At 32.1% G+C, this 24,427-nt stretch overlaps 1 protein-coding gene across 7 annotated transcripts in view; it reads left to right on the top strand.

Annotated features, from left to right (window-relative positions):
- LOC130447018 (AF4/FMR2 family member lilli) overlaps window positions 1-24,427 on the top strand; it is a 570,483-nt gene that overhangs the window by 531,068 nt on the left and 14,988 nt on the right. For all 7 annotated transcript variants that reach the window (XM_056783613.1, XM_056783610.1, XM_056783611.1 and 4 more), the window contains 2 exons: window positions 5,886-5,919; window positions 23,658-23,741. In XM_056783613.1, coding sequence (XP_056639591.1) covers window positions 5,886-5,919; window positions 23,658-23,741 — 118 coding nt within the window. The remainder of the gene's footprint in view (window positions 1-5,885; window positions 5,920-23,657; window positions 23,742-24,427) is intronic.

Here is a 24,427-nt window from a genome sequence, read left to right as displayed (position 1 = left end):
TTAGACATAATATCGTCCTCATAGCGAAATCTCTTGGATTTGGACATTGTATACAAATAAAAAATGTCGAAAAAGCTAAACCATACAGCAAACACCGGGCATTTGGTTGTGTATTAAAACCGATATTCTTTTATCTTCAATTTTAAGTTAGGAAGGTTAACTATAAGGTTACTAGACATAATATCGTCCTCAAAGCGAAATCTCTTGGATTTGGACATTGTATACAAATAAAAAATGTCGAAAAAGCTAAACCATACAGCAAACACCGGGCATTTGGTTGTGTATTAAAACCGATATTCTTTTATCTTCAATTTTAAGTTAGGAAGGTTAACTATAAGGTTACTAGACATAATATCGTCCTCAAAGCGAAATCTCTTGGATTTGGACATTGTATACAAATAAAAAATGTCGAAAAAGCTAAACCATACAGCAAACACCGGGCATTTGGTTGTGTATTAAAACCGATATTCTTTTATCTTCAATTTTAAGTTAGGAAGGTTAACTATAAGGTTACTAGACATAATATCGTCCTCAAAGCGAAATCTCTTGGATTTGGACATTGTATACAAATAAAAAATGTCGAAAAAGCTAAACCATACAGCAAACACCGGGCATTTGGTTGTGTATTAAAACCGATATTCTTTTATCTTCAATTTTAAGTTAGGAAGGTTAACTATAAGGTTACTAGACATAATATCGTCCTCAAAGCGAAATCTCTTGGATTTGGACATTGTATACAAATAAAAAATGTCGAAAAAGCTAAACCATACAGCAAACACCGGGCATTTGGTTGTGTATTAAAACCGATATTCTTTTATCTTCAATTTTAAGTTAGGAAGGTTAACTATAAGGTTATTAGACATAATATCGTCCTCATAGCGAAATCTCTTGAATTTGGACATTGTATACAAATAAAAAATGTCGAAAAAACTAAACCATACAGCAAACACCGGGAATTTGGTTGTGTGTTAAAACCGATATTCTTTTATCTTCAATTTTAAGTTAGGAAGGTTAACTATAAGGTTATTAGACATAATATCGTCCTCATAGCGAAATCTCTTGGATTTGGACATTGTATACAAATAAAAAATGTCGAAAAAACTAAACCATACAGCAAACACCGGGAATTTGGTTGTGTATTAAAACCGATATTCTTTTATCTTCAATTTTAAGCTAGAAAGGTTAACTATAGGGTTATTAGACATAATATCGTCCTCATAGCGAAATCTCTTGGATTTGGACATTGTATACAAATAAAAAATGTCGAAAAAACTAAACCATACAGCAAACACCGGGCATTTGGTTGTGTATTAAAACCGATATTCTTTTATCTTCAATTTTAAGTTAGGAAGGTTAACTATAAGGTTACTAGACATAATATCGTCCTCAAAGCGAAATCTCTTGGATTTGGACATTGTATACAAATAAAAAATGTCGAAAAAGCTAAACCATACAGCAAACACCGGGCATTTGGTTGTGTATTAAAACCGATATTCTTTTATCTTCAATTTTAAGTTAGGAAGGTTAACTATAAGGTTATTAGACATAATATCGTCCTCATAGCGAAATCTCTTGAATTTGGACATTGTATACAAATAAAAAATGTCGAAAAAACTAAACCATACAGCAAACACCGGGAATTTGGTTGTGTGTTAAAACCGATATTCTTTTATCTTCAATTTTAAGTTAGGAAGGTTAACTATAAGGTTATTGGACATAATATCGTCCTCATAGCGAAATCTCTTGGATTTGGACATTGTATACAAATAAAAAATGTCGAAAAAACTAAACCATACAGCAAACACCGGGAATTTGGTTGTGTATTAAAACCGATATTCTTTTATCTTCAATTTTAAGCTAGAAAGGTTAACTATAGGGTTATTAGACATAATATCGTCCTCATAGCGAAATCTCTTGGATTTGGATATTGTATACAAATAAAAAATGTCGAAAAAGCTAAACCATACAGCAAACACCGGGCATTTGGTTGTGTATTAAAACCGATATTCTTTTATCTTCAATTTTAAGTTAGGAAGGTTAACTATAAGGTTACTAGACATAATATCGTCCTCGTAGCGAAATCTCTCGGATTTGGACATCGTATACAAATAAAAAATGTCGAAAAAACTAAACCATACAGCAAACACCGGGAATTTGGTTGTGTGTTAAAACCGATATTCTTTTATCTTCAATTTTAAGTTAGGAAGGTTAACTATAAGGTTATTAGACATAATATCGTCCTCATAGCGAAATCTCTTGGATTTGGACATTGTATACAAATAAAAAATGTCGAAAAAACTAAACCATACAGCAAACACCGGGAATTTGGTTGTGTGTTAAAACCGATATTCTTTTATCTTCAATTTTAAGTTAGGAAGGTTAACTATAAGGTTATTAGACATAATATCGTCCTCATAGCGAAATCTCTTGGATTTGGACATTGTATACAAATAAAAAATGTCGAAAAAACTAAACCATACAGCAAACACCGGGAATTTGGTTGTGTATTAAAACCGATATTCTTTTATCTTCAATTTTAAGCTAGAAAGGTTAACTATAGGGTTATTAGACATAATATCGTCCTCATAGCGAAATCTCTTGGATTTGGACATTGTATACAAATAAAAAATGTCGAAAAAACTAAACCATACAGCAAACACCGGGCATTTGGTTGTGTATTAAAACCGATATTCTTTTATCTTCAATTTTAAGTTAGGAAGGTTAACTATAAGGTTACTAGACATAATATCGTCCTCAAAGCGAAATCTCTTGGATTTGGACATTGTATACAAATAAAAAATGTCGAAAAAGCTAAACCATACAGCAAACACCGGGCATTTGGTTGTGTATTAAAACCGATATTCTTTTATCTTCAATTTTAAGTTAGGAAGGTTAACTATAAGGTTACTAGACATAATATCGTCCTCATAGCGAAATCTCTTGGATTTGGACATTGTATACAAATAAAAAATGTCGAAAAAACTAAACCATACAGCAAACACCGGGAATTTGGTTGTGTATTAAAACCGATATTCTTTTATCTTCATTTCTAAAGACACATGAGTCATATAGGCAACTAACCATTGATTAAAAAAAGAACCACAAAGCTGATTTTGAAACTAATGCCTTTCTTTATTAAAATATAGAAATAATTTTATTAGAAGCACTTTTATTATGGCGACTTGTGCGCGTGCGTACCTGTCAGATATGTCATAAATTAAGTCGATAATTCTCTATTATCGTACGAATTTTTAGGTACTCATACTACTTCCACTGGTTTCTAGCTCCATTCTTTAAGTACGTATTAGAAGTGGCAACGATGAGTGTCAAAAGAAGAGCGAAAAGGTTTACGTTGAGTTCACAAAAAATTTCAAACATATCTACTAAGACTATAAAGAAGTCATTTTTGACAAATTTTTGCAATTTCCTGGAATTAATAAAACCCTGATTATTGATATAAACGAACTGGAAAAGAAAATCACATGAAATGTAAATAAACTTAAGGTTTCTTGCAAATTTTACGTATACGATCAGTTGTTAATGCTTTGAATGCTAAAAGTGTGGTCGCTGCTTGTTTGGGACAAACTTCCCAAAGAATAAGATTATAGCAATATTATAACAGTTGAGACTGACTTCTAGAGAGAAATAGAACTTTTTAAGATTGTTGCTGATGATAAATTCTGTCTCATCAAAAATGCCTATTATTTTGACGTTTATGTCACATGATAACTTTAAAAATTATATCGTTTTCTTTTATAAGTAATTCGAGGTTCTTTTGAAACACTCTGTATGTAGGCACGTTGCCACAGCGACTTTTTTCACCACCTTCCCTTCCATAAGGAGTCTATTACTTACCTCATACATTTTGTCTCTCGTTCTTTTTGGTCTGTCGAATCACCTGGCTCGCAGGTGTTGTAAGCTAACAGGTGGTCCTTATTTGCCGTCGCTGATGGCCGATGGCAGCACTAGCGCATCGGCAGCGTCCGCTCTCAAGCTTGTCGCTTTTATTTCTATTGTTTTTCTTTTCTTGTTGTCTATAAATACGCCACAATACAAATTCAAACCAGTAGCCGACGAGAAAGATGATATAACGGTTTTATGAAAACAGTATTTAATCCTGCAATAACTCGGCACTAATCTCGGTGCTATTTAATTTGGTATTATAAAATAGTAATTATAAAATTTACAGTTTTAGTGCATTACTATTTATCTACGTTAACAATAAGAATGTTGTCTATAAAGTTTACTACAATTATCAATATTTTCAACGCCGTATTTTCAACTAATTAACATGTATATTCAAATTGATTCGAAATAATATTATTCACGATCCTTTTAAAAACTTGAACGTTAAAAATTTCCATTGGTGGCAATATCAGAATGAATAGTTATTTTGAATAACATTATCCCTTATGTCAAACCTGAGTATCTTTTTGCATATTATTACTTTCTTGAATCTGTAGTTTAGCGGCCAAACATTTGGCGACGTGGTTTTCAACGTTTTCCATGAGTTTTGCAAATACCGAAATAAAATATAACAGTGCAATATCCTTGCAATACCATGGGTACACTATACCAAGTTCAGTCATTTTTTGGACACATGCGAGATCCATGTGACCTGGGGTTATCGTGATGGAATACAACGCCCACTCTATTCTTCTGTAATCTGGTTAAATGCTGATAGTATTGTACTGATCGTTTGACCAAGTTTTAGATATTCGTAGTATATAATTCAATTCCACTTCCTTCATATACATAGCATTATATTTATAGTCTTGTGTCACTTCACCACAATTCGACTTCAATTATTCGCATCTAACATTCTCATATATTGTGCACTCAATCTCCCGCTATTAATATCTTCAGAACTCGCTCCATTTCAATGCGTTTAAACAAAATATTGCAGATATCGATACAATTACGAGGGCCGTTTCTTTTTCAACCTCCGATAGGCAGTAAATAAAAGACAAACATTCATATAAAACAATAATTTTATTACCAAAAGGTTACTTTTCGACATAATCACCGAAGAGATTGAGACAATTGACATATATGTGGACAAGCTTTTCAATACACTCTTCAAAGAAAGTTGCCGCCAATGTAGCCTAACCGTTCAGTAACTTTAGAGTACAAAACACACCTTGAAACTTCGGGAAATTCCGTAGACAAAGCAGTAATGGTGAATCTGCAATTTTCTTTAACCCTTCTGTCAACTCGTTGAACCAGTTAATCTGAAACGACAGATTTGCGTCCTTGGCCCCCTTCATAATGCTCATCATTACGGCCATCTTTAAACTTTCGACACCATTCACGCACAACACCATCGCTCTTGAAGTTTTTCTGCCCGCGTAGCGTCTGCACGGAGCGATCGGAGGTTGAAAAAAAAACGGCCCTCGTAATTAAATTTCATGCAATCATCGCATTAGGCACCGAAAAATTGAATTTTTTTAAATATCCAGCCTTTTTCAAACGCTAATTGTAGCCCAATGCATAAACGATGTCTTGACAGCTTACATGCCGATCTGTCTTGATCAATTGTCAAATTTTATGGGATTTTCCAAAGAGAGGCTGGCTGGAATGGAGCAATTCTTTCACCATCAAATTTCCACAATTTCCTCACAATAAACTACAAAAATTTCTCTGCATATTTGTGAGGTTTTAGAAATTTCACTCATTTTTAAAAGTTGATTATTTCCAAAAATGTAACATTAAATGCTACCTGTGAAACTTGTACTTGACTCAATCGGACAAGAGCTTTCCGATATACAACCCTATCAACACCGTCTACTCTAAAAATCGAAAATACTTATAAGATTACTTATTATTTTATCGAAAATTTATTATATTTAACCAGAAATTACTAATGTCATTTTTTCTTGTTACAGGACGTGAACGGCAACTATCTACTCGCCCATCAACGTAAGTATGAACGGCATTATAGTCTATTTTTGTCACTGAGAGTAACAAAATGATGCAGTATTCGTAATCCATAGGGGAATCATTTCTTTTAGTAGATAATTGAAACATTTTTTATGTTATGCCTCGAATAATTTCGTATGAAATAACATTTGTATAAATATACTGAATATGTCGGGTGTACACCTATATTTTCAATTAATTAACCTGCTTATTACTACCAAACAGCTGAAGGTAAAACATTCTTCCACAATGTATGAAGATAATTGTGTAATACTGGTTATATAAGTATAAGGGTTTCAACTTAAATTTTTAAACTACCTTACGTTCATAAAAATAAGTATAAAATTAAAATACCAATCCTTATGAGATTCGGAACCAGAAATTGAACTATTGGCTCGATCATTTCATCAGTAATAGTGTCCAATTACATTTTATCTTCTTTAATCGTATGATTAACTGCCTTTTTCCAGTTTTCAGGTTTCTCATCATCATCATCATCATCATACTTCAAAAACATTTGTTCAACATTTATTTTTGATAAGGAGACACACATAATACCTTTCATCACGAGTTTTTGGTAGAATCAACTGTTCTTAGCCGTTTAGCCGATTTATTTGAGATTTTTTTCCATGTCGAATGATTTCCGCAGAAATGTTTACCTATCATCTCCCTCTTATCAACCAATAAATGAAATAAGTAAACGGTGTTTAGTGTATCTTTACCGATTCGGAAATACTAATAGATGTCCACGAACATTCAACTGTCACCATTAGTTCAGAGCTCAACAAACCCAACATTTTTAAAAATGCGCATGCGATCTGTTTCTGAACCTGTTCAGAATCAGACCCGCTAACTTGCAACAAGAGTGCAAATTTTAAGTACCTTTACACGAAACGACAGAACTTTTATTTATACGAGGTCTGGCTATTAAATAACGAGACTGCGCACATAGAGGGCGCTTTAGACGGGTGGGGTAAAAAACGAGTAGTGCGTTGGGTATCTAGATATCTTATCGTCCCTAAACACGTTTCCGTCACTATTATAGTATTTGTGCAGTAGAGGTTTGAAACGAACGTGTTTTTTCTCGTGCCGAAAAACGGGAGCAACGTATCAATCTCAAATTTCTTGTTAAATTGAAAAAAATTCCGACTGAGTGCTATAAATTGTTGCAAGAGGCCTATGAGGAAAATTCTCTATCTCATGCGCGTGTTTTTGAGTGGTGTAAGCGCTTTAGTGAGGGCCAAGAGAGCACTGAAAATGACCAGCACCCAGTCTCCCTGTGACTGTTTCAACTCCGGAAATAGTGACCAAAATCAACCAAATTATGCGTGCAGATCATCGAATGAGCATTCGGATGATTGCCGAGGCTGTAATGACAATGACAAAAGTCTGGGCGAAGCTGGTGCCAAAAAATCTGACTCCTAGCCAATAGTTCTTGCATCAACGGGTCTGCTCAGATTTCCTTGAAAGGTTAGAAAAAGATCTGCCTTGAAAGGTATCCGATTCGAGTCGGTGGAAGCGGTAAAGACTTCCAGCACTGCTTTGATCAATGGAGAAAACGTATGAAAAGGTGTGTGGCGAAGAGAGGGGAGTATATTGAAGGCCAGCATTCGAATGTAGAATAATTTTTATAATAAAACCCTTTTTCGTTTACTATACTATCCGAATCATTGAAATTTGTATTTAATCATTCATAATTCTTCAAAAGCATTGTTATATATGTAAATGTGAATATGAGTAAATACCAATGTATTTCAAAAATGAGTCACAATTACTCAATGTATATAGCAATGCGTTACGAATAGAATGGTTGATAAATTTCAGTCTATGCTTGAATCCCTAGAAATAGTTTCGTTTTAATTTGAATGTGACATAATTTTTGTCATCATATTTCGTAATCAATTTAGTTTTTAAAACGTATGTTCTCACAAAACCTTTCAAGTTGAAAAGAAGCATTTAAAACGGCACCTTTAGACTGTTAATTAAAACCACTTTCATACACTTCCATTGTTCAAACAGTTGAACAGAATAAAAAAGTGAATGCCCAACACAATATCGACTTACTACTCTTGCCTTTAAATTAGACCAGTTTTAAGAGAGTTGGTATTTAAGTTTTGAGTATATGAAGGACTCGGAAAGAAATTTCATTGAAAATATTTGTTGTAGTAAAAGAAAATGGGTCCTCAAATGCGAAGTTCCTGAATTATTGGTATATATTAATTTGAAGTGTGCGAAATAAATCTGTCAAGAATTTTGAAAAATCATTCTTCGAGGTGAACAAATTTATAAAAACTGATTATTTTTCATGTTGAGGCTGTTTATTTTTAGTTTTACAATAAATGGTCTTCTGAAGTTTTTGCTATTGTTAATATTATTGATATGTTTTAACTACAGTACTTTTGAAAAAATAGTAATTTCCGAATTACGTAATACATTTAAATTTGTTTCCATTGAGTATAGTGGTTTGAAAATAAAATTTTAAATGGTCTTAATTTTATTATAACTAATATAAAAAATTCTTTGAAATCGAAATTAATCATTTCTTAAAAATATACAATTTTTGTATATTTGAGAGTAGCTAGAGCTAGCATCTCCTAGCTCTAGCTACCATAACTCTGTAAATATCAGTAATATTGATAATAATGATAATTAATTTGTTTTTTATTCTAAACCATTTTTCCAAAATTGAAAAATTAATTATTAATTTATTTTACATCTACCCAAACATTTCCAAACAATTTGTTGGTCACTTCAGAGTAACTAATTCTAATTATATACGAGGGTTACTACTTAAGTTTCGATATAGACAAATAAATGCATTGCATGTGTTTGAACGAAGAATTTTTTCTATTCCGATTGAGGTAGCTCCAAAACCTGTGATTAGAATGCTTCGAACGCTTCTTCAGGTGTAGAAAAAGGTTGACATCGCAATTTATTTTTGATCTGCCAAACAAGGACTGTATGGCGGATAACACATCAATCCGATGTTTTCAACTGTTCAAAAACGTTTTTGTTTGAACTGATCTGTAAGAGCTCGCATTTTCGTGGTGAAGAATGATTCGTTTTCTGCGATTGGTTTCGCTGGTTTTTTCGAACACTTCTAGCAAACAAATGCTGGTGTACCATTCAGAATTGTTTTAATGTCCTGATATTCCATAAAAACAGGTGACCATTTGCTTCGTGCGTGATTAATTCTTGTTGGATTTGGTTAGTATTTAAAGACTCATACAGTCGATTGTTTAGTTTCGGGTTCATATACAGAGATTCATGATTCATCGCCTGTCACGACCTTATAGACGTCTTTTGAAGCACCGCGATTGAATTTTTTCAGCATTTCTTTGCACAAATCGACGCGAGCTTTTTTCTGAACGATTTTCAAATTATGCGGAACCCAACGAGAACAAATCTTTTTGACAGCTAAATGTTCATGCAATATTGAATCCAAGTGAACTAATGCTAAGTATACTTCAATCTCACGATACGTCACATGAAAATCTTGCAATATCAGCATCTTTGTTTTCTGGCACAACAGCCGGTAACAGGTACAACAGGTAATTTTGGTCGACCTTCTCGAAATTCATCTTGTAGCGCCAAGATTTAAATTATGTTGAACGATAGTTTGTTCCAGAGTTATATATAGTCAATAATCGTAATAAATTATACCAACCTTGACCTACGCCCTTGAAAATAATGCAAATTTATTCCTTATTAGTAATATCAGTCGGCCAACATTAGTATTCGTCGATCATAATTTTTATTGTTGTAATGATGTTAATATGCATGTTCCACACGTATCAGTTTTTGATTTAATCTTTAGGTTTTGTTTCAGCCATATATCCGTTCATAAATACCCACAAAACTGTCCATATTACATATAAATCAACTTTAGACAGTACAGTAACCAACACAACACCCTGTTTATTGAAATAATACGCAACCAAATGGAAGCTAATAAGTTATGTTTGAAATGTGAAATTCCAAGTAAAGTTGCTTACGTTTAGTTCGTTTACGAGCTTTTGTACTGATTCTGACTTGAAAGTTTTGAACTATTCATTATTCGATTCATAGGTCGTTGCTTTTCTGATTCCAGTGCTCGTTCGGCCCCTTTCTAATCAGGTTTAATTGCTCATTTGAAGATTACAATATTCGCCTTTATTGATTTGAAATATCGCTCTCACGCAATGACTACTGCCGTGTACCTCGCGATGTTATTTGTATTCAAGAAAGTGAGGATCATCAACTATTTTTATTTTTTCCAAAGCATTATAAAATTAACCGTTGGAAACATAAAATTATTGTTCATTAATTTCATGATTCCTCCATCTGCTCCTGCTTTACAAGCATTAAACATTTTTTCATTCTCGTTAATGGCAAAAGATTCAGATATTTAGTGGGGTTCGACACTCAGGTCCCTAGTTTGCAATCCAAGGTAACATAAATCTAAAACATTAGTTTCAATACACATTATTATTTAGCCTGTATCCAGCACTTCTTCACTTTCGACAAGAGCTATTGAATTGTGTTGAGGTGTCTACATATACATTAGAAATTTAAGTCACATGGAATTCTGATTGATTTCAATGCACCGAGCAACACCAAACATTCATATTTATTCATATTTTAACTTTGATTTATATCAATGTATCCTCTAACCGTCTTTCTTACTGTTTGTCTATATTTTCTACTAGATTATAATTCACAAATTCAACGGTCGGAGCGCTGACATCTTTGCAGAAGTTTCCACTTTCCACAATTACTTTCCAATGAAAACCAATGGTAGATTATAGATTATACCCTAACCTGTAGACCAAATTAAAAATATCTGGTGACGTTGAATGGTAACGTCAAATGAGTGTTCTTCGTGGTATATGAAAAATATTTCCATTATTTTCTAATATTAATACGTTTCACTATTATCACCAATATAAACTAAGAATATTTGGGATCGATATCTACCCACTTTAAATGATTAGTTAAATGCAAAATTTTGCACATATGTAAAAAACCGATTCTATGTCATTAAGAAACAGCACTGTTAATTAAAACTCAACTGGGGATTTACCAAAATCCAATTTTTCTCTGAGCCACTGACCACTTTAGTTTCTTGTCATATATGTTTTTCATTCAATGAAAGTACTTAGTTGATTAGATATTAAAACACCATATACCTTTCGAACCCTTATATGTTCAATACGCAACAAATTTGGCGACGGAGTAGACGGTGGAAAAACGACGAATTATCCTGATGGAATATATCACCCTCTGAAGTTCTAGCAGAGTGGCAATGAAATCAGTTTAGTTTAGACTTCACCAATCATCACTTTCGTGTAATAAGGCTCTTTTTTCAATAAATATATAACTATTCCGATGATCTTGATAATGAGTTTCTAATGTCGTTCAAAATTGGAGAAAATATTGATGTTAGCGTACTACTACTCACAAAATCCACAATTAATTATGCACTGACTGGTCCAAATGGATCAAATCGTTCAACAAATTTGAGGTTGTTACAATTTTTATGAAAATAAGTAGAATTAAGTACCTGTAATTTGACATAATATCAACATTCACATCTAAGTTTGAAGACAACATATATGTAATCTTGGAAGAATAGTTATTTATACATTAATATCCACGGCTCAATTTCCAAAAAAAGATATTTTGTATTTGACCCATTAGGTATAACAACTAAATATAAATTTATTATTTGAAATCGCATGTATTTAAAATCTAGATTACTAAATTAAGTTGCCATGAACCGGACTAATTCCATAAAAGCCTGCGAGAATCCTGCTTCAGTAAATCATCGGATTATTTCTCCACCAACTTCTCCCCGTCAATTTCTTGTCGACGAAAATTCGTTAACTTCATCGATTGAGTTGTCTCGGTTGAAATTAGAAGTCGAAAACAGCACAACGATTTTATCTCGTTCATGTTTTTACGACGGACGCTGCCGACGTTGGTTATCTTTTTAGTTAACTTTCTGTTAAAAGTACAGTAAGGAAAAACGCAAATGGGTTTTTAAGAAACGAGTTTCTTTTCAAAATAATAACTTAAATTCTAAATCACTTTATTGCTATAAAATCTATCGTTGGCACAAGATGTGTAATTGAAACATATTTCTTTACTTTCTTGAACCCCATAGACATATTTATAAATAGTGCATTTTACTAGAAAATTTAATTTTTTTTTTACAAAATTTATTGGACGTTTCAACCTGTTTTCAATTTTTTTTTTCAAAATATAACCTGATATACCTGGGATATATAAATTAGTACATACTACGTGAATATTAGAATACAATATATTTCAACAATACAATGCAATTATCAATTTCACGGTCACTTTAACATTCATAAAATAAAATTATAATTTTGTTCAGATTCTTTAGGTCTTTTTTATAATTGATATATTTCCTTTTTTCATGCATATGGATCATTACAAAACATTATCTTCTTGTCTTTGATTCTGTTTCAGGGTCTTTGAATTTTTGTAATTAAATATATGTTATTTGATAAATTACGGTTTAATCATGGAGTTTTACGGTTTTTATCGTATTGATAACTTTTTTTATATATTTTCCAAATATTGAGATGTCTCTCCTATATATTTTTCGATTTTAATATAGTGAAATATTTTTATTTTGTATTATGTATAGCTCTTCCAATATCAATTACAGAAGACAGTTATGCGAGGCACTCATACAAAATTAAGAAATGAAAAATAATGTTTACTCCCCGTATAAAATTCGGTAAACATCTAACAAACCGTCAGTCCACGTGGACTTATCATCTCCACTGTTTGCCAATGAAAACATCGAATGTAAAAATAATTCCTTTTCTATTGTCAGAAGCTGTCGGACGGCGTATGTACACAATTTCTTTAAAATATTCCTGCTAGACAGTCTGCGATAAGCAGTATTTAATTCATAAATTTCCTTAAATAAATATAAATATGGCGTTCTTTAGACCATGGGCGAATGAAAATAATGAAATTGCACAGTATAGTAAGAATAAAGACAGGTATGAATTTGATAATAAAAATTTAAATATACTAAATTATTTAAATATATTGTTTTAAATAATGTTTAAAAAAGGAAAATATTCAGCAATCTAATAATGCAATCCTAATAAGAAATGCAGAATTAACTTATTCAGTAGTCACGAAAGGGGTTGCTGTGGATCATTCACAGAACCGAAAAACATGTAAAGAAAAACTGAAATCAGTTGACAAAGCAACTCAAGATTTTATACGTAGGGCATTTTATAATTTATATAAGGAGAATAGGATTGCGACATTAAAAGTAATACAGCAAAAGGTAGCATATTATTCAGAGTACAATTATACCAGTTTAGAAATATTGCGGCAAGTTTTGTCAGTATGCGGTTTTAAATACAAAAAACGGATGGCAATAACCGAATCGTCAAGGTTAGTTCGATGGCGAAAATATTATTTGCTTCAGATAAAAGACTACTGAAGTTCTAATAGACGAATGGGGTACAAAAAGGGCTCAGTTCAGGTCTGGTACTCTGTTTAAACCAAACGCCCTCACAGGTAGGTTCATTTTACTCGTCTATTTACGTTTTATAATTTGATATTCATTGTAGCAAGTTAACGAGGTATAACAATGATTTTTTTCTAAGTTCCAAGTAGGACTACAATTAAGTGCATAAATAACGGCCTATAAAGTCGTCGAATTTATAATAATTCGATTGACTTTTAACGAATACTTTCTCTCGCAAGATGAACATATTGTTAAAAATAATAAATTTATAAAATGAGGTATCTACGCCTATGGTAGATGGAACAAAATTGTCGGCAAGGGTTTTTATAATCTGCAATTGATATTGGAAGAACTATATGTATAGCACAAGATCCGAATCTAAATCGACCTTCACCGAGCTGATAATAGAATTGTATTAAATTTTGTACATTAGAAAATATATTAAAAATAGGTAGACAACAAAAATCCTTGACAGAATATTTTTAATTATTTTTGAAAAGATGATTTTTCATTAAATTTTGCAACATCAAGACAATAAGAAAACTTTATACTGGACTTAAGTATGAAACATGTGCAGACATAGGGTTGTCTATTATTTACCTGGACGTACTACTAGGTTGCCAGGTATAAACAGGTATATCGATACCAGTTATTTCCACTCTCATAAGCGCTGTTTTATTGTGAACACGTTGATACAGGGCTGTCTCCAAAAAATTTGGTCTTAATAGAATTATTTAATTTTAAAGATTTAAACGCGCGTGGAAATTAATGACAGAAAGATCCGTGGTAAGTATACCGTTTAATAATAAAGGACCGAACATTGCAATCGAGTCTGATGGGTCCCTGAATATAAGAAACTGCGCATGCTCAGTACGTATACTATGGAGAGTAGAGGTACCCCTCTATTGTAAACATCAAGGCGTTATTTTGGAGCAACTGACATTTAAATTGCAAACGAAATAATTAATTAAATACTTCAAGTCCAGTCTAAAATTTTCTTATTTTGATAATGCAAAATTTAATGAAAAATAATTTTTTCGAAAGTAATTAAAAATATTCTGTCCAAGATTTTTTTAAATAACCCATTTTTAATATATTTTGTTATGTACAAAATTTATTATAAAATAAATCTCATTATATTATCAGCTCGGTGAAGGTCGATTTAGATTCGAATCTTCTATCTACCATATTTATTAAAATAATTGCTAAGAAAATCCTTGTACATATGATAAGGAAAGATTCTACATTTTAGATCTTAGGTTCGCTTATTGGTTATAATATTTCTCTTGACCGCGTAGGTATTATCATATTTTCGGGATAATTATTTACTATTCATTCCGTTTTTGATTTTTTTCAATAGCCGTGCATTTAAATTCAATGTCAGATTGTTTGTATAGCTCTATCAAACAAATACTCGATCTTTTTTTATAGATAGATATGTGAAGTTTGAATATCTTGAATACCGAGTCGGTTTTGCATACTACTATTTTTATAAGTTATTGTTGATTCTATCGAGAAAGGAAACAAAAATAATTCAAGATATTACCGAGAAAAAATGTATTTGCATTTTGACTCATCTGTTTTAGATTCAAAGGTATCAGTCGAATCAATCATTTTTATACAGTTTGATAATAAAAAACTATACTACAATCGATCATTGCTCTTGAAAACCTTTTAAATTGTGAAGGTGTTGAACTTGTCACAATTTTTTTATAACTTTATAAATATTTCGTATTCAGAAAAAGGTTAAATAAATATTATAATTTATAAGAAAACCCCTAAAATTCTCCGTCAATGATTTATCATGATTTACCTCACGGGTTATACAAATTTTGTTATCATTTATTTTCAAATAATGAATTTTGAATGGCTTCATTCAGTGTTAACGAACGTTAGCGACCGAAAACTCGAAATATCCGTCCTTAACAAAATAAAACATCTCGTCCAATCCTAAAGCATCTATATCATCCCACACCTTTTCCACTTTAGACTATAATTTACAATAATTATTATTTTTTGTTCGGAAAATTTATTATTTTTCTTTCACAGTACATCTCACTTAATTATTCTGACGATTAACGGTATTTTTAGTATATGGATGTAGATACGAAGCTCAGAAGTTTCTAGTTTATTAGTTATTTGCACGTTCATATATTACGAGGGTTGTTACTAAGTTTTGAAATATGGCAACACTGATGTGACATTGTCAAATATGACATTGCTATTATAGAGTTTGACATTTTTAATGGTTAACGTACTGAGAACGTGTTGTCATACGAGTGTTATTTGAGTTGGTTACATATACTCGAAATATTCAATTTGACTGAAAAATTAAATCGCCAAAGTTTTCTATGACTTTCGACGTGGATTGAACTAACAGCAATGGTGGTCGCTTATCGCTACGAATTTATACAATCTCTCAAAAAAGCTGGAGTCGATTGGTGCAAAGAAATTTAATCGCAGTGCTTCAAAAGACGTCGATAAGATCGGTCAATTCTAAATGGTTTACCAGAAGTGTTCGAAAAAATCAGCAAAGCCGATCGCTCTCACACATCAGTCCAAACAAAAACGTTTTTGAGATTCAAAACATCAGATTGATGTGTAAACCGCCGTACATAAATTGCGGGGTCAACGCTTTTCTACTACTGAAGAAGCGGTTGATACGTTCAAATAATATGTTTTGGAGATGGAAAAAAAGCCTCAACAATTGGTTCAAACGCATGCAAAGTGTATTAATCTAAATGGAGAATATTTTGATAATAATAAAGCTATATACAAAAACTTGAGTAACAACTCTCGTATTGGTTTTAAAATACTCTAGAAATGCATAGGAAAAATCAATAAAATTAAACTGAATATAAATAAATAACGTTTATAATACACACTGATATCTGATCTAAAATGAATAAAGGCAGTGGATAATAAGGTTATGTGACTGTTGAAAGTTTAAGAAGCTCTTATAGAAGCCGAAACAACAAAATATCAATACTTGGACATAAATTATTCTATGGTGTTGCAAATAGAATAATTTTTAATAAGAAACTGAAGAAAGTCGAACCAAATATTCCTAATAATCCTTAATGATATTTTGATGATCAACTTTGATCGACGGCTCTTTCCATAGCAAAGTGAGTTACTAGTTTTCCATTGAGAATTCTGAATTTTTTTCTCAAGGTAATTTTATCTCCATTTTACAAAAATCATGATCCTTGTATCATGACAATCACTGTAAACACGATCTCACTAAAGCAACTATAGTAGCAGACCGACAAGAACCGGAACGGGGTTAAAACTTATCACTGCTTGAGAGTATGATACATAATAGTAAATAACTAACTAATAACTAACATTTATTCACCATATTTTTATCACTCCTCGTATATGTGCCTATACAGTGTATATACGAGGATGTATTAATATCTAGTTAGCCTAGACCAGTTTCATGAATAAACAAAATATTGCGTTACCATAGCAACGAACAATAACTTATTAGAAGTGTCGGTGTAAAGTTTGACGTCAAAAAAGTAAACCAGAGTTACGCAATAAATTAAAAGAAAAAATATGTCCACCGAAATTGTGAAAATCGAAAAATTGGAGTATCGAGCCATCATCAAGTATTTAAAAGGGTTAAGAGATAAGCAGATTGACGAAGATACGTTTAATACCCTTGGTGATCAATGTCCTTCGTATGCGACCGTGAAAAATTGGACTGCAATCTTCAAAAGAGGTAAATGTTGAAGATAATGACCGATCGAGAAGGCCAGTTTCTGTGTTAGGTCAAGAACGCGTTCATCATATAGTTCACGTCAATTTGGACATGAGAAAAATTGCTGCAAAATAGATACTCAAATGTTTGAATGTTGACCAAAAGCGTGTAAGGGTAGAAGCATAGCGTGCGATCTGTGCTCGATATGAAAACGATGTAGACTTCTTAAACCGAATTCTTACTATGGATGAGAATTGAGTACATTTCTACGATCCAGAAACAAAGTAACAATCCATGGAATGGCGACAGTCTGGTTCTCCAAGACCTAAGAAGTTTCGTGTCCAAAAATCTGCTGGAAAAGTTTTTGCTTTAGTTTTTTAGGATTGCCATGGAGTAATCATGATTGATTTTTTGGATAAGGGGAGAACAATAACTGGAGATTACTATTCGACATTATTGACCACTTTACGGGGAAAAATAAAAGAGAAAAGACGCTGAAAGCTATCCAAAGGTGTTTTGTTTTTTCAGGAAAACGCCCCTGCGCACTAATCTCATGTTGCCATGCAAAAAATTCGTGATTTAAGGTTTGAATTACTAGAAAATCCCCCTTATTCACCAGATTTGGCTATGTTCGACTATCATCTCTTTCCTCAACTGAAAAGTTTAAAAGGTCGTAAATTTTCTTCCAATGAGGAGGTAATAAAAGCTGTGGAGCTCTGGTTTGCAGAGCAAGAAGAAACATTTTTTTGAAAGGTCTAGAGACGTTGTAGGTTCGCTGTAATAAATGTATCCAATTAAGAGGAGAATATGTTGAGTAATGAAATATTTGACATTGAAATTTTGTTTGGTTCTATAGTAGGCTAAGAATTTTTCAATATATTCTCGTATATATCTAGTGAAGTAAATATTATGCTGCATTGTTCTTTTGGAACTTTAACGACCTCGGTATTCGGAAAAAAATATTGCAATTATCTAAATGTCAATTTAGTATCAAAGGTCAAATTCACATATAACAAATGTTATTTTTAAATGAAAAAAGTGCTCATATTTTTCAGTTTCTCATTTCGTGCTACCTACAAATTTTGTATCAGCCCTCTGTAATATCGAAGGCTGAATCAATAAGTTAGAAATAGCTTCGCAATTGGCTTCTATTAATGTTTATTTCCAAAAAAATATTAACGATCTCCCCAGTAACTTTATTACCAATAGATTGGTAAATTTATTGCATACAAACGAATTTTTTTGTACAATCTAAAAGAAAACAAACTAATGTTATTCTTCTTTAATTGTTATAGGCCTTTTTATTGTTCATCTGTTTGTTTCATGCCCGATCCACATTGTCGCGTGCTGCCTCCTAGATGTTCTCGACACGAGTCTTGGCTAGCAAAGATGACAGGAGTGCTAGCCATCCACACTCTCAATTTATTCTATATTCATACCGTCCGATATGACTCGTGTCCGAAAAACACACTCTCGAATTCGCATTCTTTCGTGAGGAGTATGGATCCGGCATCAGAGAATCTGAGAAGCATTTTTTATGTACTCAAATTAATACTAGTCTACCATAGGCATTCGAACTATTTAACAATGCCTTGTAAACATGTGCAATTCTAAAAATATTTAAAAACGAACTTTAATATTTTGACCCACACCCCTTTTCCATTCCGCTTTTGGTAGATATTAATTTGTAAACGCACCCCTTCAAAAATTTTAAAAATATGCTAAGCCACATGACACATATTTTCAAAGAGGATGGTTGGTAAGCTGGGCCTCAACTACATACAACCCCTATAATCTTAAATGGAAATGAGGTTGAATTATATTTCTTTCTAAAGGTTACTCAACTTACCACATCAAAAATATTATTATTCTAAACTTTTTTTATCTATTTATTAAAAATAGATCTAAACAAAATTAAGAGAATGATTAAATTTCGTATAACAATTACATGCAATTTCTTGCAGAGCCAAAATATTGCATTTCGCTTGACATTAAGGCCGCTTGACATGATGCAATACAACGTGCAGTGCAATGCAAAGCGCAATATTTCTTGATAAAAAGCATACGCAGATGAAGTTCAGCTGATTTTTTCACGCGAGATCTCGCACTTGCAACATTATCGGTTTGTTACCATTTGTATTATGTGCAAGCTGCAATTCTAGGGAGAAATCTAGTTACTTTTGGCTTAACAACCAACCTGTTTGTCAGACTCCAAAAGCAAGACAACAGCAGATATAATTAGTGACAGTGATATACTGACCTCTTTTTCACTTCGTTACTTAGTTTTGTTCTTCCCATTTTTAAACAGACCACAAAATATTCAACAAAAATTGAGGTTAGGACTTTGATTACTTTTAATAATGAAATTTTTGTTAGTGGCTGGCCTGATGCAAAGGTAAGAGACTTGTATAATGTCAAACGACGTGCAATATATTGATGATTGCATGCAATTTCTTGCACGTTGTCTTGCACCATGTTAAGCGGTTAAACAAACACCTCACCTAAAATTTTATTCAATATTCTATGACCGGTTTGAAAATGATTAAAGTAACTATATTTTTCCGTAGAATAGAATAGAATAAGGGCGAGATCTTGCATAAAAAATAAGCTGAACTTCATCTGTATATGCTTTCTGTCAAGAAATATTATTATTATTACAAGAGATGTCAAAAAATGTCTTGGAGGAAAATAGTCGAAGTATGTGAGATTAAAAAATTTCTATTTTATCTATCAGATTTCGTAATAAGATGCATATATTCGATACAATCTGTTAAGTAACTACAATTCTCTTTAACTTTTTATTTCTTAAACTTTAATTTTGAACATTTCCTTTATCGAAAGTTCATAAAAACAGAGTAATTTTTTGTAATATTCATTATAAATCATAATTCATATTAATACATTTTCTCTCAAAATTCGTTATAAAAGTCACTTGTTTGTATATTATGACTTGAATATAGCAGTAGTTGAACGACATTCGAGTTAGAAGTGGCATAATGAAAATTATGCCGATTAAAACATCCATATGAAAATTTTATTCCAATCAGATGCTTTAACTTTCAGAAGTTGCTATAACAACAACCCCAATGTTTCGAAAATTCGATTGTTTGACCTAACTGAAAAATTAATTTTCCCATCTTGACAGATGTCACGTGTGAATGTCATGATAGCAAAGGCATAAATTATTTTTAATACAAATTTATTTTTATTTGAAATATAGTTACCTACATGTTATATACTGGTAACAACAATTAAAAATTTCAACTGTTTTTGTTTCGTCAATTGCGAATAGAGTAAGGAGCCCTAGGTTTTCTTTGCTATATGCCTATGCTTCATAAAATAAAAGTACTCTTTATTAAACCATAAATCCAAGCTTTCGAAGAGTCTTCTTCCCATCATCAGGGAAACTACAATATAAGTGAAGTAAATAAAAAAACACCTACCCCACCCACACTTTTCCACTTATATTGTAGTTTCCTTTATGATGGGAAGAACAGTTCCCGAAAGCTTGGATTTATAGTTTAATAAAGAGTTTCCACTTCCCAAAATTTGCTGCAAACTCCAATATATTTGTTCTAACTAGTCAGCAAAGACTATCCGTCTTGGTATATACGAAAAAGTCAAAAGAAAAGGTCATGTCGTAGCCAACTTAATTTATCAAGTCACCAAACATCAAACCAAAATAAACGCTTATCAATATGTCAAAAATTCTATTTTTTTTAGTATAAAATTTTCTTCCGAATTTTATTTGGCTTTATTTCATGTTTTTGTTGAGTATGACGTCAGTGTAAAGGTCAATTTGATGTAGTATAACTGCTTGCTTCATATTATTATTATTCTTGAATTTTTATCGTATACTAACATTTACGATCAAGTTTATTTCCAATTGGAATATTAACAGCGTGTGTTGAACTGACAAAGAATTTATTATACGAGGGTCGTTTTTTTCAACCTCCGATAGGGTATAAATAAAAGATAAATTCATATAAAACAATAATTTTATTACCAAAGTATTGGTACACTTACGGTTACTTTTCGATATAATCATCAAAGAGATTGAGACATTTTTCATATCTGTGGACAAGCTTTTCAATACTCTCTTCAAAGAAAGTTGTCGCCAAAGTAGCCTAACCGTTCGGTAACAATAGTGTACAAAACAGACCTTGAAACTTCTGGAAATTCCATAAACAAAGCACTAATGGTGAATCAGCGCTGATTCTGTCAACTCGTTGAACCAGGTCATCTGAAACGACAGATTTACGTTCTTGGCCCTCATCATCATGCACATCATTACGGCCATCTTTAAACTGTTGACACCATCACTCTTGAAGTTTTCCCCACATACACACAACTCATCCGATGGATTTCTGCAGCATTATCGCCTTCAGCCTGTAGAAAACGAATCACACTTCGCAATTCACATTTGGCGGGAGCATCAATAATGGCGGACTGTTTACGTGGCTGTAGCACAACGCCAACTGACGCCTAAATAACAACAATGGCGGAGTGTATAGTGCGAGAGTAGTCGTCTAGCCGAGTGATCGGAGGTTGAAAAAAAAAATGGACCTCGTATTCTATGGAACTGCCGTAAAAAATCCTTTAAAAGCATTTATTTAACCATGTAATTAATTATTAAATTGTGGAGCAGTTGCTATAATTAATAAATTAAAATTGTATAAGTAAGTCACACAACTGCTGTAAGTTATTTTGTCTATATGAAATTTTACAGGTTTGGCCGACTGCCATCCGTTTATACTATATATAAATTAAAGTGAATCAATATTATTAGACTACTACGATTGCGATGCAGCATAAACGAGGTGAATTTGTCAAAAAATATTATACTAAACAGATTTTTAACTTGGAACAATGATCCTAAATAACGATTTCTGTGTAGGCGGTTATCAATTTATTCAAGTGCTTCCTTTGTTCACTAATTTCCGACAATATCGTTATATCTTACATTTATATTCATATTCATTGTCCTAAGCTGACATGTGCATTAAACATTCAAATTCCAGAGTTGGTTATATTGTTAAGGAGTTTATATCCGCCCTCCCTAGCTAAAAAAAAGTGTGAGTCTAATCTATTATTATATGAATGATAAATATCTTGGGGGCAGTAGCACCTATCTGTCTTTAATCTCTAGAACTATTTGTTGCATTTCTCATTTCTATATTAAAGGTTATAGTTCTTCCAATATGATTTGCAGATTATAAAAACCCTTGCGGACAATTTTGTTTGATCTACATAGACGTAGATTCCTCATTTTATAAATTTATTATTTTTATAAATACTTTTAAAAATATGTATATCTTATGTGAGAAAGTATTCGTTAAAAGGAAATCGAATCATTATAAATTGGACGGCATTACACGCCGTTATTTAGACAGATGCACTTGATTGTAGTCCTACTTGGAACTTAGAAAAAAATCATTGTTATGCCTCGTTAACTTGCTACAACTGAATATAAAATTATAAAATGTAAATAGACGAGTAAAATGTACCAGCCTGTGAAGAAATTTGGTTTAAACAGGGTACCAGACGTGAACTGAGCCCTTTTTATACTCCATTCGTTTTTTTTCTGGAAAATAAAATTTCAAAGCAAAAACCATAAAGAAAAATAAATTGTTTCCAAATAAAATAAAAGAAAGAAAATCATTTCAATTACAAAGTATCTTTATAAATAATCATGGTAGTCAGAATCGTCTGAACTAGAGTCACCATTTGATTGAATTATGATGAGTTGTAAAGAGGGTGATACCACATACCCATCTTCTACTTTGGTAACATGTTCAACACAGTTTTTCCAAAGCTCTTGACGGTCTGCTGCTAGAACTTTCTTTGTGAGTTTTACAACTTCTTTACTCAGTTCTGGAGATTAATTACATTTTCGTAATTCTGATTTGAGGAGTCCACGTTGACTGACGAATTTTATACGGAATGTAAACATTATTTTTCATTCCTTAATTTGGTATGAGTGCTGTGCGTATTTATGAAATATTGATTGTTCCTCGCATAACTGTTTTCTGCAATTGATATTGGAAGAAATAAAGCACTTCTCTGTCTTAAATCTCTAGAACTATTTGTTGCAATTCTCATTCCTATATTAAAGATTTTCTGCTTCCTTTTCTCCTTCAATGACTTGGTATCCTTTTAGGTCCATTGGCGTTTCCAAATACAGCCTAAAATCTTGTAAGGTTACTAACCAATAGGAAATATTTTTTGCCTTCTGACTTTAGAATTGAAGTTTTTTCTAAGGCTTGTGAGAGTTTACAGTATATCATAAAAATTATTATTTGACAATTACCAACCAGTCAAGTGGGTCTTTACACTACAATAGTTTTTTTCTGCTTCTTCACTTGAACATGTAATGAGAAAATTTCAATATCACCCCATACGGTCTCGATCAGAATGTAACATTATCTGATTTATAATTCTCTACATATAGAAATATATATTTTATTAGTTATATAAGTAATTCAAAAGTCTTATTCCTGTTTGAAATTTTATTATTTCCTTTTTCAGAGACTTAAGAGGTGATCTCGAGCTTTCAGAGGATAGTGATGATGAAAATAAAGACTCTCTACCTACGTCTAATCCAATAGGAAGGTGAGCATAATTAAAAAAATATATTTGAACACATTTTCAAGGAGCACCTAACCATTTCATTATTATATTAATGAAATAAATTTGGGTAACATTGAAGAGATAAAAGTTATACCCTAGCTGTGTAATAGAACTTTCGAAATAAAGGATTAATAATTACATCTTAAAGGTAAACTCTAAGGCTATAAACCACCGGTTAAGCAGTTCAACGTCAGTGTGGAAGCGTTGGACTCAATAGTTGGGAATAAGTGTTAGATATTCGCCTATGATTAAAAACTCACAACGTTTTCTGCAAGAAAACTGTTAACCAGGATCATGATGAAGAAACAAAAGTTTTTCACTAAGTTTTCTCGATCAAAATGTTCTGAAAACAAAACAAAAGGACTTTTCGGAAACTTGGATCATGATCTGAATATTTGGAAACTATCCCATATCACATTTATTGTGGGTAGATGCGATCAGCTGACGGTTTCATTTGTCTATGGTTTTTAAGACTTTAAAAATTATTCATTCCCCTTAAATGGCTGTCTACTATTAATTCTCATAAGCAGGCGTCATTAATAGGTTACTGAGGTTTGCGGTTTTTATACTTTTCAACATTTTAGCCTAAAAATAGCTTATCAGTATAAAACTTTAATTCAAAATGTGTGCAGGAGCTATAAATTTGAAATTTCCACCAAAACTTAATG

Source organism: Diorhabda sublineata, chromosome 7 (genome assembly GCF_026230105.1).
Source record: "Diorhabda sublineata isolate icDioSubl1.1 chromosome 7, icDioSubl1.1, whole genome shotgun sequence".
NCBI lineage: Eukaryota > Metazoa > Arthropoda > Insecta > Coleoptera > Chrysomelidae > Diorhabda > Diorhabda sublineata.
Note: the sequence above shows the minus strand (reverse complement) of the source record. Positions and strands in the feature narration are given on the sequence as shown.